Source organism: Bubalus kerabau, chromosome 5 (genome assembly GCF_029407905.1).
Source record: "Bubalus kerabau isolate K-KA32 ecotype Philippines breed swamp buffalo chromosome 5, PCC_UOA_SB_1v2, whole genome shotgun sequence".
Taxonomy (NCBI): domain Eukaryota; kingdom Metazoa; phylum Chordata; class Mammalia; order Artiodactyla; family Bovidae; genus Bubalus; species Bubalus kerabau.
The window spans coordinates 51,600,283-51,619,607 of NC_073628.1; the positions used below are offsets into that span (position 1 = coordinate 51,600,283).

General features: G+C 38.7%; 1 protein-coding gene and 1 long non-coding RNA gene across 2 annotated transcripts in view; one reads left to right on the forward strand and one right to left on the reverse strand.

The window, feature by feature from the left end:
• Positions 1-19,325, forward strand: part of HEPHL1 (hephaestin like 1) — a 112,533-nt gene that overhangs the window by 86,231 nt on the left and 6,977 nt on the right. Inside the window, exons 15-17 of the mRNA XM_055581661.1 lie at positions 8,944-9,050; positions 12,240-12,462; positions 13,763-13,902. Coding sequence (XP_055437636.1) covers positions 8,944-9,050; positions 12,240-12,462; positions 13,763-13,902 — 470 coding nt within the window. The remainder of the gene's footprint in view (positions 1-8,943; positions 9,051-12,239; positions 12,463-13,762; positions 13,903-19,325) is intronic.
• LOC129652731 (uncharacterized) overlaps positions 1-19,325 on the reverse strand; it is a 28,532-nt gene that overhangs the window by 4,819 nt on the left and 4,388 nt on the right. Inside the window, exon 2 of the long non-coding RNA XR_008714715.1 lies at positions 14,976-15,062. This is a non-coding gene — a long non-coding RNA (uncharacterized LOC129652731). The remainder of the gene's footprint in view (positions 1-14,975; positions 15,063-19,325) is intronic.

Consider the following 19,325-nt stretch of genomic DNA (forward strand, 5'->3'; position numbering starts at 1 on the left):
ACTTTACTATAGTCATTGATTATTTCTAGTAATTTTCTGGTGGAGTCTTTAGGGTTTTCTATGTAGAGGATCATGTCGTCTGCAAACAGTGAGAGCTTTACTTCTTCTTTTCCAATTTGGATTCCTTTTATTTCTTTTTCTGCTCTGATTGCTGTGGCCAAAACTTCCAAAACTATGTTGAATAGTAATGGTGAAAGTGGGCACCCTTGTCTTGTTCCTGACTTTAGAGGAAATGCTTTCAATTTTTCACCATTGAGGATAATGTTTGCTGTGGGTTTGTCATATATAGCTTTGATTATGTTGAGGTAGGTTCCTTCTATTCCTGCTTTCTGGAGAGTTTTGATCATAAATGGATGTTGAATTTTGTCAAAGGCTTTCTCTGCATCTATTGAGATAATCATATGGTTTTTATTTTTCAATTTGTTAATGTGGTGTATTACATTGATTGATTTGCGGATATTGAAGAATCCTTGCATCCCTGGGATAAAGCCCACTTGGTCATGGTGTATGATCTTTTTAATGTGTTGTTGGATTCTGATTGCTAGAATTTTGTTAAGGATTTTTGCATCTATGTTCATCAGTGATATTGGCCTGTAGTTTTCTTTTTTTGTGGGATCTTTGTCAGGTTTTGGTATTAGGGTGATGGTGGCCTCATAGAATGAGTTTGGAAGTTTACCATCCTCTGCAATTTTCTGGAAGAGTTTGAGCAGGATAGGTGTTAGCTCTTCTCTAAATTTTTGGTAGAATTCAGCTGTGAAGCCGTCTGGACCTGGGCTTTTGTTTGCTGGAAGATTTTTGATTACAGTTTCAATTTCCGTGCTTGTGATGGGTCTGTTAAGATTTTCTATTTCTTCCTGATCGAGTTTTGGAAAGTTGTACTTTTCTAAGAATTTGTCCATTTCTTCCACGTTGTCCATTTTATTGGCATATAATTGTTGATAGTAGTCTCTTATGATCCTTTGTATTTCTGTGTTGTCTGTTGTGATCTCTCCATTTTCATTTCTAATTTTATTGATTTGATTTTTCTCCCTTTGTTTCTTGATGAGTCTGGCTAATGGTTTGTCAATTTTATTTATCCTTTCAAAGAACCAGCTTTTGGTTTTGTTGATTTTTGCTATGGTCTCTTTTGTTTCTTTTGCATTTATTTCTGCTCTAATTTTTAAGATTTCTTTCCTTCTACTAACCCTGGGGTTCTTCATTTCTTCCTTTTCTAGTTGCTTTAGGTGTAGAGTTAGGTTGTTTATTTGACTTTTTTCTTGTTTCTTGAGGTGTGCCTGTATTGCTATGAACTTTCCCCTTAGGACTGCTTTTACCGTGTCCCACAGGTTTTGGGTTGTTGTGTTTTCATTTTCATTCGTTTCTATGCAAATTTTGATTTCTTTTTTGATTTCTTCTGTGATTTGTTGGTTATTCAGCAGCGTGTTGTTCAGCCTCCATATGTTGGATTTTTTAATAGTTTTTCTCCTGTAATTGAGATCTAATCTTACTGCATTGTGGTCAGAAAAGATGCTTGGAATGATTTCTATTTTTTTGAATTTACCAAGGCTAGCTTTATGGCCCAGGATGTGATCTATCCTGGAGAAGGTTCCATGTGCACTTGAGAAGAAGGTGAAATTCATTGTTTTGGGATGAAATGTCCTATAGATATCAATTAGGTCTAACTGGTCTATTGTATCGTTTAAAGTTTGTGTTTCCTTGTTAATTTTCTGTTTAGTTGATCTATCCATAGGTGTGAGTGGGGTATTAAAGTCTCCCACTATTATTGTGTTATTGTTAATTTCTTCTTTCATACTTGTTAGCATTTGTCTTACATACTGCGGTGCTCCCGTGTTGGGTGCATATATATTTATAATTGTTATATCTTCTTCTTGGATTGATCCTTTGATCATTATGTAGTGACCATCTTTGTCTCTTTTCACAGTCTTTGTTTTAAAGTCTATTTTATCTGATATGAGTATTGCTACTCCTGCTTTCTTTTGGTCCCTATTCGCATGGAAAATCTTTTTCCAGCCCTTCACTTTCAGTCTGTATGTGTCCCCTGTTTTGAGGTGGGTCTCTTGTAGACAACATATGCAGGGGTCTTGTTTTTGTATCCATTCAGCCAGTCTTTGTCTTTTGGTTGGGGCATTCAACCCATTTACGTTTAAGGTAATTACTGATAAGTATGACCCCGTTGCCATTTACTTTATTGTTTTGGGTTCGAATTTATACACAATTTTTGTGTTTCCTGTCTAGAGAATATCCTTTAGTATTTGTTGGAGAGCTGGTTTGGTGGTGCAGAATTCTCTCAGCTTTTGCTTGTCTGAAAAGCTTTTGATTTCTCCTTCATACTTGAATGAAATCCTTGCTGGGTACAATAATCTGGGCTGTAGATTATTTTCTTTCATCATTTTAAGTATGTCTTGCCATTCCCTCCTGGCTTGAAGAGTTTCTATTGAAAGATCAGCTGTTATCCTTATGGGAATTCCCTTGTGTGTTATTTGTTGTTTTTCCCTTGCTGCTTTTAATATTTGTTCTTTGTGTTTGATCTTTGTTAATTTGATTACTATGTGTCTTGGGGTGTTTCGCCTTGGGTTTATCCTATTTGGGACTCTCTGGGTTTCTTGGACTTGGGTGATTATTTCCTTCCCCATTTTAGGGAAGTTTTCAACTATTATCTCCTCAAGTATTTTCTCATGGTCTTTCTTTTTGTCTTCTTCTTCTGGGACCCCTATGATTCGAATGTTGTAGCGTTTAATATTGTCCTGGAGGTCTCTGAGATTGTCCTCATTTCTTTTAATTCGTTTTTCTTTTATCCTCTCTGATTCATTTATTTCTACCATTCTATCTTCTAATTCACTAATCCTATCTTCTGCCTCTGTTATTCTACTATTTGTTGCCTCCAGAGTGTTTTTAATTTCACTTATTGCATTATTCATTATATATTGACTCTTTTTTATTTCTTCTAAGTCCTTGTTAAACCTTTCTTGCATCTTCTCAATCCTTGCCTCCAGGCTATTTATCTGTGATTCCATTTTAATTTCAAGATTTTGGATCAATTTCACTATCATTATTCGGAATTCTTTATCAGGTAGATTCCCTATCTCTTCCTCTTTGGTTTGGTTTGGTGGGCATTTATCCTGTTCCTTTATCTGCTGGCTATTCCTCTGTCTCTTCATCTTGTTTAAATTGCTGAGTTTGGGGTGTCCTTTCTGTATTCTGGCAGTTTGTGGAGTTCTCTTTATTGTGGCGTTTCCTCGCTGTGTGTGGGTTTGTACAGGTGGCTTGTCAAGGTTTCCTGGTTAGGGAAGCTTTTGTCGATGTTCTGGTGGATGGAGCTGTATTTCTTCTCTCTGGAGTGTAATGAAATGTCCCGTAATGAGTTATGAGATGTCTATGGTTTTGGGGTGACTTTGGGCAGCCTGTATCTTTAAGCTCAGGGCTGTGTTCCTTTGTTGCTGGAGAATTTGCTTGTTATGTCTTTCCCTGGAACTTGTTGGCCCTTGTGTGGTGCTTGGTTTCAGTGTCGGTATGGAGGCGTTTGATGAGCTCCTGTCAATTAATGTTCCTTGGAGTCAGGAGTTCCCTGGAGTCAGGGATTGGACTTAAGCCTCCTACTTCCAGTTATCGGTCTTAATTTTACAGTAGTTTCAAAACTTCTCCTTCTATACAGCACCACTGATAAAACATCTACGTTAAAGATGAAAAGTTTCTCTACTGTGAGGGTCACTCAGAGAGGTTCACAGCGTTACATGGAGAAGAGAAGAGGGAGGAGGGAGTTAGAGGTGACCCAAATGAGATGAGGTGGAATCAATAGTGGAGAGAGTGGGCTAGCCAGTAGTCACTTCCTTATGTGCACTCCACAACTGGACCACTCAGAGATGTTCACGGAGTTATACAGGGAAGAGAAGAAGGAGGCAGGAGACAGAGGTGGCCAGAAGGATAAAAGGGGGAAATGAAAAGGCGGGAGACAGATCCAGCCAGTAATCAGTTCCTTAAGTGTTCTCCACCGTCTGGAACACACAGAAATTCACAGAGTTGGGTAGAGTAGAGAGGGGTTAGGGAGGAGATACAGGTGACCTGGTGGAGAAAATGGAGAGTCCAAAGGGAGAGAGAGCAGTCAAGCCAGTAATCTCGTACACTAGTGAAAAATGGGTCCTGAAGATTGGGTTCTTAAAGGTACAAAATTGGTAACAAATACATAAAAACAAAAATTAGAAATTAGAGTAGAGTTTGGAATTTCAAAAATGCGATGTTAATGAAAAGGAGAAGGAAAAGAAAGAGAGAAAAAACGAACAAAGAAAAACAAACAAGGTCGTGAAAGTAATAAAGAAACTACAGGTACAAAATTGATAACTAATACCAAACAGCAAAAATTAAAAATCCAGAGTAGAGTTTGGAATTTCAAAAATACAACGTTAAAAAAAAAAAAAAAAAAAAAAAAAGAAGAAGAAGAAAAATAAAGAGAGAAAACAAACAAACCAACAAAAACAATGTCGCAAAAATTATAAAGAAAATACAGGTACAAAATTGATATCAAATACCAAAAAGCATAAATTAAAAATCTTGAGTAGAGTTTGGAATTGCAGATATACGATGTTATATAAAAGAAGAAGAGAAAGAAACAGAGGGAAAAAAAAAAAGTCACAGCAATTATGAAAAAAACTATAGGTACAAAATTGATAACATATATCAAAAGGCTAAAATTAAAAATCTAGAGTAGAGTTTGGAATTTCAAAAATGCAATGTTAAAGAAAAGAAGAAAAAGAAAAAAGAAAAAAAAAAAAAAAAACCACGGTCAAAAAATTATAAAATATATATATGAAGTTTGCTGAAGAAGAAAAAAAAAAAAAAAAAAATAGGGTCTTTTTTTTTTTTTTTTGCAAAGTAATAGTTATAAAAGTGAAAATTAAAGGACAATAGAGGACTTAAAAAAAATTTTTTTTTTTTTTTTTTTAATTAAAAAAAAAGAAAGAAAGAAAGATTGATCGTAAAAATAGTAAAAATATATCTAGGTCTTTCTCTGGTTTTGTTGTGAGTATTGTGGGTTCAGTTCATTTTTGGCAGTTCCTTAGTCCGACTTATATTTCTCAAGATCTATAGGCCCCTTCCTATGTAATCCGTAGTAACCACAGGGTTTTAATCTATGGCCTGTAGCTTCCAAGGCGTTTCCCTCTGTTAGAGCTTCTTCTGTTTGCTGGTCTCTTCAGTGTCTGGTTCCCGCCCTGACACAAAGGGGACGGTGGAGGACCCTATTTTTTTTTTTTTTTTTTTTTAATTTAGGCTTACTTGTTCAGCCGCGCTGTGGGGAGGGAGGGAGGGATGCTGCAAACAGATAACACTGGCGTGCGCTCGAAGTGCCTCGGCCACACTGGGTCTGCCCCCGCTCACGGCGCGTGTAACCTCCCTGCCCACACTGCTTGGGCTCTAGGTTGTTCCGCCGGGAACAATCAGAGGCCGGCCCTGGACTGAGCTCCCAGGTCCAAGCCGCTCAGGTTCAGGCACTCGGGTAGTCCTCAGAGGCGCAGACTCGGTTGGGCCTGCGTTTTGTGTTCTTCCCAGGTCGAGCAGCTCAGGCGATGAGGTGCTTGGCGGGCGCCAATGCTGTGACTTATCGCCTCCCCGCCACTCGGTTATCTGGGTGTAAAACCGGCGCACCTTCTCAGGCAGATGTTGACCGTCCAGACCCCCAAGAAGTTTTAGTTAGCAAAGAAGCCTGCTTACAGTTTTATAGATAGTGTCTCTCTGGGGCTGCGATTGCCCCCTTCCGGCTCTGGTTGCCTGTCACCGGAGGGGGAGGTCTGCAGCCGGCTATCTCTATTCAGTCCTTTGTTCTGTGCGCGGGCCTGGCGGTGTCTTAGGTTAGGGCTGGCTTGTCGCGTGGTAGATATCCCACAGTCTGGTTTGCTAGCCCAAATTATTTCGCTCAGATAGCGCTCAGGACATTCGGCCCGATTCTTACTCTAAGGGACACAGCCTGTGCCGCACTTCCCTGCCCAGCCCCCGCTTGCTAATGCCGTGTGCAGGCGTCTGCGCTGCTTCTCCGCTGGGGGAGTTCCCGTAGGGCTCACAATCCGCGATTTTTAATTGTTTATTTTTTTTTCCCCCTCCCTTTTATGTTGCCCTCTGTGCTTCCAAAGCTCGGCACAGATTCGGCAGTGAGAGGGTTTCCTGGTGTTTGGAAACTTCTCTCTTTTTAAGACTCCCTTCCCGGGACGGAACTCCGTCCCTCCCTCTTTTGTCTCTTTTTTTGTCTTTTATATTTTTTCCTACCTCCTTTCGAAGAGTTGGGCTGCTTTTCTGGGTGCCTGATGTCCTCTGCCGGCATTCGGAAGTTGTTTTGTGGAATTTACTCGATGTTTAAATGCTCTTTTGATGAATTTGTGGGGGAGAAAGTGTTCTCCCCGTCCTACTCCTCCGCCATCTTGGCTCCTCCCCCAATTGATGCTTTTAAACTGTGGTGTCGGAGAAGACTCTTGTGAGTCCCTTGGACTGCAAGGAGATCCAACCAGTCCATCCTAAAGGATATTAATCCTGAATATTCATTGGAAGGACTGATGCTGAAGCTGAAACTCCAATACTTTGGCCACCTGATGCGAAGAGCTGACTCATTTGAAAAGACCCTGATGCTGGGAAAGATTGAAGGCGGGAGGACAAGGGGATGACGAAGGATGAGATGGTTGGATGGCATAACTGACTAGATGGACATGAGTTTGAGTAAACTCATGGAGGTGGTGATAGACAGGGAAGCCTGGCATGCTGCAGTCCATGGTTCACAAAGAGTCAGACACAATTGAACTGAAGCCCCCTCAGATTTCCTCTCTCCTTCTTCTCCCCTTCCTCCATTTTCTTCGTCTTCTTTTCATTATATCACTCAACAAACGTTTACTGAGCATCCTCTTTTTGTTGAGAACTTAGCTTCCAGGTGGGTGGACAATGGATTGTTTCAACTTTAATAACCCCGCACCAGTAGTCACTTGCATTTAGAAAGGTAAATATCAACTGTTTATCTTGTGATTACCAAGGCATGGGGTAAATCATGGAAACTAGACCTAAGATCGGAGAAGGCAATGGCACCCCACTCCAGTACTCTTGCCTGGAAAATCCCATGGATGGAGGAGCCTGGTAGGCTGTAGTCCATGGGGTCGCTAAGAGTCGGACATGACTGAGCGACATCCTTTTCACTTTTCACTTTCATGCATTGGAGAAGGAAATGGCAACCCACTCCAGTGTTCTTGCCTGGAGAATCCCGGGGCGGGGGAGCCTGGTGGGCTTCCATCTGTGGGGTTGCACAGAGTTGGACATGACTGAAGTGACTTAGCAGCAGCAGCAGCAGCAGACCTAAGATGATATTGCTAACCAACTGCTTCATGAACAAACACAGACCAAAGTTTCATGCAAGTTTTCATTACTTTTGTTTTGCTTTGTGACTCAGATTCAGCTGTAAATTGTTTGTCCTTATAGGGTGAGGATGGGACTCAGATAGTTCAAAAGGAGATAATTTAAATGAGCCTTTTACAATGTGATTATCTTGATAACTCATGAGTAATATATGGTTCCTCTGCAAGGCTCTGGGCCAGTCGCAGGGGATTCACAGATATGGGGCCTGACCAGAGGGAGTGCACACATTTGTTGCTAGTATACATACAAACTAACTCTTGCATGGTGGCTCAGATGGTAAAGAATCTTCCTGAAACATGGGAGACTTAGGTTCAATCCCTGGGTTGGAAAGATCCCCTGGAGAAGGGCATGATAATCTACTTTGATGTTCTTGCCTGGAGAATTCCATAGACAAAGGAGCCTGGTGGACTACAGTCCATGGGGTTGCAAAGAGTCGGACATGACTGAGCAACTAACATTTAGGGGTTTCCCAGGTAGCACTAGCAGTAAAGAACCCGCCTGCCAATGCAGGAGACATAAGAGACATGGATTTGATCCCAGAGTCAGGAAGATCCCTTGGAGGAGGGCATGGCAACCCACTCCAGTATTCTTGCCTGGAGAATTCCCATGGACAGAGGAACCTAGTGGGCTACAGTCCATTGGATTGCACAGAGTCGGACACAACTGAAGCGACTTAGCATGCACACATATGTACAAATAAACAATTATTGACTGACCTCAAGGTGAGGCACTTTCCCAGATATTTTATTTCATTTAATCCTCACAACAGTTTGAAAACTGGGTTGACTAATCCACTTTACAAATAAGGAAACTAAAGTTCTGTGAAGGTTAAGTAGCTTGTCAAAAGCTAAGTGAAAACCAGGCATTGGTCTGGAGTGGGTAGCCATTCCCTTTTCCAGGGGATCTTTCCTATCTAGGGACCAAACCCAGGTCTCCTGATTTGCAGGCAGATTCATTACCATCTGAGCTACCAGGGAAGCTGTCACTTTTCAAAGGTCAGTGAGGTAAGGTAGCTTATCAAAGGTTGAGTGGAAACAAGTCATTAGGGTTGAGATTTGAAACTAAGCCTCTCTGAGTCTCTCCAGTTCCCACTAGATCTCACTTGCCTGCAGATTAGAATTGCCTGAGAAGCTTAAGGAATATATTTGTACACCAATAATAGATTGCAGGTATTCTAATTTCATTGGTTTGGAATGAGGTCTGAGCAGTGAGGGTTTACAAAGCTCCCTGGTAACTCCACAAGAAGCCAAGGCTGAGGCCCACAGCAACTCTAGTGTGCTCAAGCATAACCCTTGGGAAGGAGATACAAAATTTGAGGAGAAAAACCATCAAACTAGGATGGAAGGCTATAATATAGGCTGAAATGAAAATCTGTCGTGGTGAACCTGCAAAAAGTCAAGGTATGAGTTTAACAGGAACATTTCTATTCAATGGGTAATTCTCCCCAGCAGTAACTTTAATCAAAATATACAAAGAATCTGTTTGTATTTCTTCAGGTAAATTGTCTGGAACAGAGATCACATAATTAAATTTTTTTTTTCTATTTCTTTTTATTTGTTTCAGGAGAAATAAAAACCTACAGATGGAATGTCCCTAAAAGGTCTGGTCCAGGGCCATCTGACCCAAATTGTATTCCATGGCTTTACTATTCAACAGTAAACTTTGTGAAGGTAAGGTGGAAAGAGCTGCCAAAATGCTCAAAGTGATATGGTTTTCAGTTGACTGTTCAAGTTATCACAATTACAGTGGGTATATATGAAAAGGTATATTGGTTTCAAGCAGGGGTCTCAAACTATGGCCATGCCCATTTGTTTGCATTATTGATAATGAAGTTGAGTATCTGTGATGGAAATGGTATGATTCACAAAGTAAAAAATTTTTGCTTTGTGAAGTGAAGTGAAGTGAAAGTTGCTCAGTCGTGCCTGACTCTTTGCGACCCCATGGACTATACAGTCTGTGGAATTCTCCAGGCCAGAAACTGGAGTGGTTAGCCTTTCCCTTCTCCAGGGGATCGTCTCAACCCAGATCTCCCTCATTGCAGGCGGATTCTTTACCATTTGAGTCACAAAGGGAGCCACTTGCTATATGGCACTTTACAAAAACAAAGTTTGCTGCCCCTTGATCTAAAGTGTAGGGGAAAAAAAATGAGATCTCAAATTACTAAATTTAGAACTTCTAAGGAAGTTTGAAGCAAGAGAAGATATGTAAATTAGATAACCAAAAAATAAATATATATTTTAATTTTTAACATGGTTTATGATGTTACCCAGTTTTAAAATCCTTACCAGTACCATCAGGGCTCAGGAAAGAAAACACACTCCATAAAAACTTAGTAACTGAAATCACAAACTATTTGAATGATAAATAGGCTAACTTTACTTAGAAATTAAAGGCAAGGATTCAATATTGAACTTGAGTCAGATATGTATGTATAAAACATCTAGTCTTGAATTATATATCATAATTGAAGTCCAAACTAAGGTCATATCTGATATAATTAGTATCTTTGAGGTGTACTGGACAGCACAAGAGTTCAGGGGAAACATACCAGACACTTGAAAAGAAAAAAACAAAAACCAAAGTAGAATCATGGGAAGTCCACTTTTTTAGCTGATTGCTTTGTGCATCCCAACAAATATTTATTGAGCCTTTGTGATGTGCAAATGACCTCACCAAGGACTATGAGGGCTGAAAATATTCTTGTCTTGAAGGAATTTATCATCTTTGGGGGAACTAATACATGTGCACATCCATAATTATATCACAATTCTGAATCTGGTGACTTTTGTAGGACATGTTCGATCCCTGGTCCAAGAGATAATATCCCACAGGCTGAAGGGTGGGGCCAAAAAACAAAATGATCTTACACTAGAAGGATGGTGGATAGAATGAAGAAAAAGTCACAGAACAGACTCTGTGAAGCAGAAAAAATGTAAGATTTGATAGCAAATGAGATGGGATGACCCCTGGCGGAGGAAATGGTGACCCACTCCAGCATTCTTGCCTGGAAAATTCCATGGACAGAGGAGCCTGGTGGCTACAGTCCATAAGGCTGCAAAGAGTCCAGCATCATTTAGCAACTGAGTACACACACACACACAACATGGGACAAAGTGAGGAAAATGAGGAATTAAACACTGATAATCAAGTTTTCTGACTTAAGTGACAGGGAATATCATAGTGCTACTAACAGAAATAGAGAATTCAGGAGAAGGAAATGGTTTGAGGGAAATACTAAAATTCACCTTAGAAAGGCTTATGAGCAGATTGAATTGTTGCAGGAGGCATCTAGCTGGAATATTTAAATAGGCAGATGGAAATGTGGGAGTTCAAAAGAAAGCTCAGGGCTGAATAACTCAATATGAAAATCATTCATGGGCTCATATCAGTTTTTTGCTGATTGCTTTGTGCATCCCAACAAATATTTATTGAGCCGTTGTGATGTGCAAATGACCCCACCAAGTACTATGAGGGCTGAAAATATTCTTGTCTTGAAGGAATTTATCATCTTTGGGGGATAGAAAATGGAATATAAGCATTTGTATATAGTTATAAATACAATCCCACTTGAGTATCACCTCACACTGGACAGAATGGCCATCTTCAAAAAGTCTACAAATAATAAATGCTGGAGAGGATGTGGAGAAAAGGAAACCCTCCTACATTGTTGGTGGGAATTTAAATTGGTACAGCCACTTTGGAAAATAGGATGGAGGTTTCTTAAAAAACTAAAAACAGAGTTAGCATATGATCCAGCAATCCTATTTCTGGGCATATAACCCAGAGAAAACCATAATTCAAAAAGATATGTGCAATGTTCATAGCAGCACTATTTACAATAAACAAAACAGGGAAGCAACCTAAATGTCCAGTGACAAATGAATGGGTAAAGAACATGTTGTGTGTATATACACACACACACGCACACACTCAATGTCTGAATATTACTCAGCCATTAAAAAATGAAATAATACCATTTGCAGCAAAATAGATGGAACTAGAGATGATTACACTAAGCCAGTCAGACAAAGACAAATATTGTATGAAATCACTTATATGTGGAATCTAAAAAAATGATACAAATGAACTTACTTACAAAACAGAAATATGCTTACAGACATAGAAAACAAATTTATGGTTACCAAAGAAGAAAACAAGGGGTGGGGGATAAATTAGGAGTTTGGGATTAATAGATACACACAGCATACAAAATTGGAGAAGGAATTGGCAACCCACTCCATTATTCTTGTCTAGAAAATCCCATGGACAGAGGAAGTTGGCCGACTACAGTCCATGGGGTCACAGAGTCGGACACGACTGAGCATACACCACCACCACATACAAAATAGATAAACAACAGGACTTACTATATAGCACAGGGAACTATATTTAATATCTTGTAGTAACTGATAATGGGAAAGAATCTGTAAAATAATATATATATATATATGCATAACTGAATCACTTTGTTGTACATCTGAAACCAATACAACATTGTAAATCCACTATACTTCAATTAAAAAACATAGTCTCACTTGAAAAACACACAGGAAAATAGAAATAAGCATTCATTTATTCAACAAATATTTATTGCACACCTTCTATGTAGTAGACAGCCGGGCTCTGGACACTCAACAATGAGTAAAGAACACAGCCTCAGCCCTCATAAAGCTCACTCTCAGCAAATTTTTAGAAATAAGCTTAAATTTTAGCAAAGATCGCCCTGATTCTTCAGGGTTTCTTAGTATTTATTTCATGGTCAATTGTCTTTTAGTCCTTTTGCAATGACTCTTACAAGCAACTAATCTGTGTTATTAAATTATTTAAAGCTGTTCTAATTCAGTTTATTTTTGTTTCAGGATACATACAGTGGTTTGGTGGGTCCTCTGATTACATGCAGAGAAGGAGTGTTGAATGAAAAGGGAAGAAGAAGCGACATTGATTATGAATTTGCTCTCTTGTTTTTGGTATTTAATGAGAATGAATCCTGGTATCTGGATGACAATATTAAGAAGTATCTTAATAAAGATCCACGAGATTTTAAGCCCTCTGATGATTTTGAGGAGAGCAACAAAATGCATGGTATATCAGAGGTTTAAAAAGGAGACCCTTGTTGAGATAAGTCCATAGAAATCTGTGGAAGGTCCCAGCCTCCTTCTCTGAGCCCTTCTCCGTTCCCACGGGCACCTTGACAGAAGAAAGTCCTCCAAAGCTTTCCTTCAGAGGGAACCAGCCAAACCACTGACTGGCTGCCAGCAAGGTCCAGTGAAGTTCTGGACTGTCTGTTTAGGCAGCTGTGTCTCTGAATGCTGGGGTCCCTAAACTATAAGACTGTAAAGTAATTCCTAGGAAATGAATGATCACTTACTGGTATATTTCTATAAGAATACAGGATAACCTGTACTTGATCAAATTTAAGGGCCTGGTTTAACTGTCTCTGGAACATGAAACACTGTCACCAAATTTCTGTTTTAATGTGTCTGTTATTTAATTCTTTGAAATTTAAGGTACTTCTTGTTTTTTAAGTGGAAGTAATGTGTTCTAATTGACATATCTACACTCTACCACCAAGATCTACTTTTGACCAACAGTGTGCAAAAAGATAGGTCCTGCCCAAGATAAGAAAGCTAGTTAATTGCTAACATTGATTAGAATATAGCAACCCCATTTCTGATTCAGCTACTCTCTCCCCTACAATTTTGCCTCCCTCTATGCAAAGTTTCTTAGGCTCTCTCCTTTTAGTGAATGTAACTCATTTCATTGTGTCATGACGCACAGAATAAAAAGTTCGTAGAAAACAGAGGAATGAAAGTCCCTATCTACCATGTCAGCCTAGCTTGAGCTTGCTTTAGTCATTGTTAGATCATGGGCTCAGGCCTGTGGGAACCTTTCCTTCTCTTGGAACCTTTCCTTCTCTTGGAGATTTAGCCAAGTTTAGCAACTTGCCCCAAGCTAGTTCTCAGAAAATGAAATATTAATTGAGCCTTTTAATTGGTTCAATTTTGATTTATATAAACTTGATTCTCCATGCTTGTGTTCACTCAGCTGTAGAATGGTGTAAATCTGGTGACCCCACACATGAGTCTGTAATCCACTCCATAAAAAGAATAAACAACCAACCAACAAACATGTACTGCTACCCAAGAGAGAGCTTTTAAAAACAAACTTATATTTCTCTTTTCTGGCTCTCTTTTATAAAGATTTCTTACTAATCTGAATTTTGGGTCTAAGATGGTGGGGACATTGGTAAGTGTGAGTGGGATGGTTACATGTTTATCAGGCAAATGAAAATAGTGGTGACATAAAGATCTTCTTGAATTGTTTCTAAAACCAGATTAAGTAATCATCACTAATGAGAGGCTGTTTTCTTTTACCTTCTTAGCTATTAATGGGAAGATTTATGGGAACCTTCATGGACTTGTCATGAATGAAGATACAATGACCAACTGGTACCTGTTAGGAGTAGGAGATGAAGTGGACATACACACCATTCATTATCATGCTGAGAGCTTTCTTTTCAAGGTTCGTGTAAGAGAACTGCTTTGGGGAAGACATTGAATTAACAGATTCGATATATTTCCATTGTTAAATTAGAGTTATTTGACAATAAGGCTTTCGCAAGCTACAAGGGGTGGTAGTGAATGCTAGAGAATGGAACAGAGAAATATGATTATGTCCTTCCCCTGACAAATATTTCTTAATATGTTTTTTTTTTTTTGTGCTTTAAAAAGAAAAAAAACTCTCTGAGCTTCAAATGAGAGTTTTCTTATCAGTTGCTGCTGCTGCTGCTAAGTCGCTTCATTTGTGTCCGACTCTGTGCGACCCCATAAATGGCAGCCCACATGGGAATAATTCCAACCACTCTGGAGTATGCTATTAATATCGCAAATGAAGGCATCCATAGTATTTTGTCCCTTTTCCTTTTTTCCTTTTCTCTTTTTTCTTTCCCTTTTCCTCTCCTGTTTCTTTTCTAGCCAACAGAATAGCTCTCTCTAGTAAATGAGATATTTCAAGCTTTGTCTTGGGTCCGAAATGTTACCTTGACTTTTGCCCTAGTGGACTGGGCTCTACCACGTATGGCTTCCTGCCTTTCAAGCATCAAGCTGTGCTATCTGAGTGGTGAATCACCTGTGGAGCAGTTTAAGAAACAGATTGCCAGGCTCCACTCCAGACCTGATGAATCAGAATCCCTGGGATAAGGTCCAAATGTCTGTCATTTCAGGTGCTGTGCAGTCTACAAGGAAGTAGATAGAAATAACTAATCATGTCTAATCTGCAAGGAAAACCTGCAATGCTCCTTTTCCAGTCACACAGAAATAAATAGTAATTAATGAAACATCTAATATCCTCTCCCCTCAGTATATTTATTCAGCACAGTTTAAGATAGAAAGTATTAACCTAACAGTGATTATATTAAGTTTCATGTATTAAATGCCTATGATGCTTTTCAGAATTTGGCTGTTTTAATCCACATTTAAAAAATTATATTAAAATATATAAAATTTATAAAAACAAAATTATGTTATATACATATACAATTATTATATACATGAATATTTCAAACTAAGGTATAATTTACACTGAGTAGAATGTACCTTGGGGCTTCCCTGGTGCCTCAGCAGTAAAGAACCCAGCTGCCAATGCAGGAGACATGGGTTTGACCCCTGGGTGGGGAAGATACCCTGGAGAAAGAAATGGTAACCATCTACAATCTTCTTGCCTGGGAAATCCCATGGACAGAGGAGCCTGGCTGGCTACAGTCCATGGGGTTGCAAAGAGCTGAACATAACTTAGTGACTAAATGACAACAACAAAATTCACCCTGTTTAGCATACACTTCTGTTGTGATAAGCACATACAGTGGTGTAACCAAGCCTAATCAAAATATAGAACACCTCCATCAACCCTTAAAATGTCCCCTTTGCACCTTCTAGAGTCAGCTCCTTTCCCATGTTTAACCCCTGGCAACCACTGATTTTTTTTTTTTTTCATGTTTTTTTTTTAAATTTTATTTTATTTTTAAACTTTACATAACTGTATTAGATTTGCCAAATTTCAAAATTAATCCGCCACAGGTATACATGTGTTCCCCATCCTGAACCCTCCTCCCTCCTCCCTCCCCATTCCATCCCTCTGGGTCGTCCCAGTGCACCAGCCCCAAGCATCCAGTATCGTGAATCGAACCTGGACTGGCAACTCATTTCATACATGATATTTTACATGTTTCAATGCCATTCTCCCCAATCTTCCCACCCTCTCCCTCTCCCACAGAGTCCATAAGACTGTTCTATACATCAGTGTCTCTTTTGCTGTCTCGTACACAGGGTTATTGTTACCATCTTTCTAAATTCCATATATATGCGTTAGTATACTGTATTGGTGTTTTTCTTTCTGGCTTACTTCACTCTGTATAATAGGCTCCAGTTTCATCTACCTCATTAGAACTGGTTCAAATGTATTCTTTTTAATGGCTGAATAATACTCCATTGTGTATATGTACCACAGCTTTCTTATCCATTCATCTGCTGATGGACATCTAGGTTGCTTCCATGTCCTGGCTATAATAAACAGTGCTGCGATGAACATTGGGGTACACGTGTCTCTTTCCCTTCTGGTTTCCTCAGTGTGTATGCCCAGCAGTGGGATTGCTGGATCATAAGGCAGTTCTATTTCCAGTTTTTTAAGGAATCTCCACGCTGTTCTCCATAGTGGCTGTACTAGTTTGCATTCCCACCAACAGTGTAAGAGGGTTCCCTTTTCTCCACACCCTCTCCAGCATTTATTACTTGTAGACTTTTGGATCGCAGCCATTCTGACTGGTGTGAAATGGTACCTCATAGTGGTTTTGATTTGCATTTCTCTGATAATGAGTGATGTTGAGCATCTTTTCATGTGTTTGTTAGCCATCTGGATGTCTTCTTTGGAGAAATGTCTATTTAGTTCTTTGGCCCATTTTTTGATTGGGTCATTTATTTTTCTGGAGTTGAGCTGTAGGAGTTGCTTGTATATTCTTGAGATTAGTTGTTTGTCAGTTGCTTCATTTGCTATTATCTTCTCCCATTCTGAAGGCTGTCTTTTCACCTTGCTAATAGTTTCCTTTGATGTGCAGAAGCTTTTAAGGTTAATTAGGTCCCATTTGTTTATTTTTGCTTTTATTTCCAATATTCTGGGAGGTGGGTCATAGAGGATCCTGCTGTGATGTATGTCAGAGAGTGTTTTGCCTATGTTCTCCTCTAGGAGTTTTATAGTTTCTGGTCTTACGTTTAGATCTTTAATCCATTTTGAGTTTATTTTTGTGTATGGTGTTAGAAAGTGTTCTAGTTTCATTCTTTTACAAGTGGTTGACCAGAGTTCCCAGCACCACTTGTTAAAGAGATTGTCTTTAATCCATTGTATATTCTTGCCTCCTTTGTCGAAGATAAGGTGTCCATAGGTGCGTGGATTTATCTCTGGGCTTTCTATTTTGTTCCATTGATCTATATTTCTGTCTTTGTGCCAGTACCATACTGTCTTGATAACTGTGGCTTTGTAGTAGAGCCTGAAGTCAGGTAGGTTGATTCCTCCAGTTCCATTCTTCTTTCTCAAGATCGCTTTGGCTATTCGAGGTTTTTTGTTTTTCCATACAAATTGTGAAATTATTTGTTCTAGCTCTGTGAAGAATGCTGTTGGTAGCTTGATAGGGATTGCATTGAATCTATAGATTGCTTTGGGTAGTATACTCATTTTCACTACATTGATTCTTCCAATCCATGAACATGGTATATTTCTCCATCTGTTAGTGTCCTCTTTGATTTCTTTCACCAGTGTTTTATAGTTTTCTATATATAGGTCTTTAGATTCTTTAGGTAGATATATTCCTAAGTATTTTATTCTTTCCGTTGCAATGGTGAATGGAATTGTTTCCTTAATTTCTCTTTCTGTTTTCTCATTATTAGTGTATAGGAATGCAAGGGATTTCTGTGTGTTGATTTTATATCCTGCAACTTTACTATAGTCATTGATTAGTTCTAGTAATTTTCTGGTGGAGTCTTTAGGGTTTTCTATGTAGAGGATCATGTCATCTGCAAACAGTGAGAGCTTTACTTCTTCTTTTCCAGTTTGGATTCCTTTTATTTCTTTTTCTGTTCTGATTGCTGTGGCCAAAACTTCCAAAACTATGTTGAATAGTAATGGTGAAAGTGGGCACCCTTGTCTTGTTCCTGACTTTAGAGGAAATGCTTTCAGTTTTTCACCATTGAGGATAATGTTTGCTGTGGGTTTGTCATATATAGCTTTGATTATGTTGAGGTATGTTCCTTCTATTCCTGCTTTCTGGAGAGTTTTTATCATAAATGGATGTTGAATTTTGTCAAAGGCTTTCTCTGCATCTATTGAGATAATCATATGGTTTTTATTTTTCAATTTGTTAATGTGGTGTATTACATTGATTGATTTGCGGATATTGAAGAATCCTTGCATCCCTGGGATAAAGCCCACTTGGTCATGGTGTATGATCTTTTTAATGTGTTGTTGGATTCTGATTGCTAGAATTTTGTTAAGGATTTTTGCATCTATGTTCATCAGTGATATTGGCCTGTAGTTTTCTTTTTTTGTGGGATCTTTGTCAGGTTTTGGTATTAGGGTGATGGTGGCCTCATAGAATGAGTTTGGAAGTTTACCATCTTCTGCAATTTTCTGGAAGAGTTTGAGCAGGATAGGTGTTAGCTCTTCTCTAAATTTTTGGTAGAATTCAGCTGTGAAGCCGTCTGGACCTGGGCTTTTGTTTGCTGGAAGATTTTTGATTACAGTTTCAATTTCCGTGCTTGTGATGGGTCTGTTAAGATTTTCTATTTCTTCCTGATCGAGTTTTGGAAAGTTGTACTTTTCTAAGAATTTGTCCATTTCTTCCTCGTTGTCCATTTTATTGGCATATAATTGTTGATAGTAGTCTCTTATGATCCTTTGTATTTCTGTGTTGTCTGTTGTGATCTCTCCATTTTCATTTCTAATTTTATTGATTTGATTTTTCTCCCTTTGTTTCTTGATGAGTCTGGCTAATGGTTTGTCAATTTTATTTATCCTTTCAAAGAACCAGCTTTTGGTTTTGTTGATTTTTGCTATGGTCTCTTTTGTTTCTTTTGCATTTATTCCTGCTCTAATTTTTAAGATTTCTTTCCTTCTACTAACCCTGGGGTTCTTCATTTCTTCCTTTTCTAGTTGCTTTAGGTGTAGAGTTAGGTTATTTATTTGACTTTTTTCTTGTTTCTTGAGGTGTGCCTGTATTGCTATGAACTTTCCCCTTAGGACTGCTTTTACCGTGTCCCACAGGTTTTGGGTTGTTGTGTTTTCATTTTCATTCGTTTCTATGCAAATTTTGATTTCTTTTTTGATTTCTTCTGTGATTTGTTGGTTATTCAGCAGCGTGTTGTTCAGCCTCCATATGTTGGATTTTTTAATAGTTTTTCTCCTGTAATTGAGATCTAATCTTACTGCATTGTGGTCAGAAAAGATGCTTGGAATGATTTCTATTTTTTTGAATTTACCAAGGCTAGCTTTATGGCCCAGGATGTGATCTATCCTGGAGAAGGTTCCATGTGCGCTTGAGAAGAAGGTGAAATTCATTGTTTTGGGATGAAATGTCCTATAGATATCAATTAGGTCTAACTGGTCTATTGTATCGTTTAAAGTTTGTGTTTCCTTGTTAATTTTCTGTTTAGTTGATCTATCCATAGGTGTGAGTGGGGTATTAAGGTCTCCCACTATTATTGTGTTATTGTTAATTTCTTCTTTCATACTTGTTAGCATTTGTCTTACATACTGCGGTGCTCCCGTGGTGGGTGCATATATATTTATAATTGTTATATCTTCTTCTTGGATTGATCCTTTGATCATTATGTAGTGACCATCTTTGTCTCTTTTCACAGTCTTTGTTTTAAAGTCTATTTTATCTGATATGAGTATTGCTA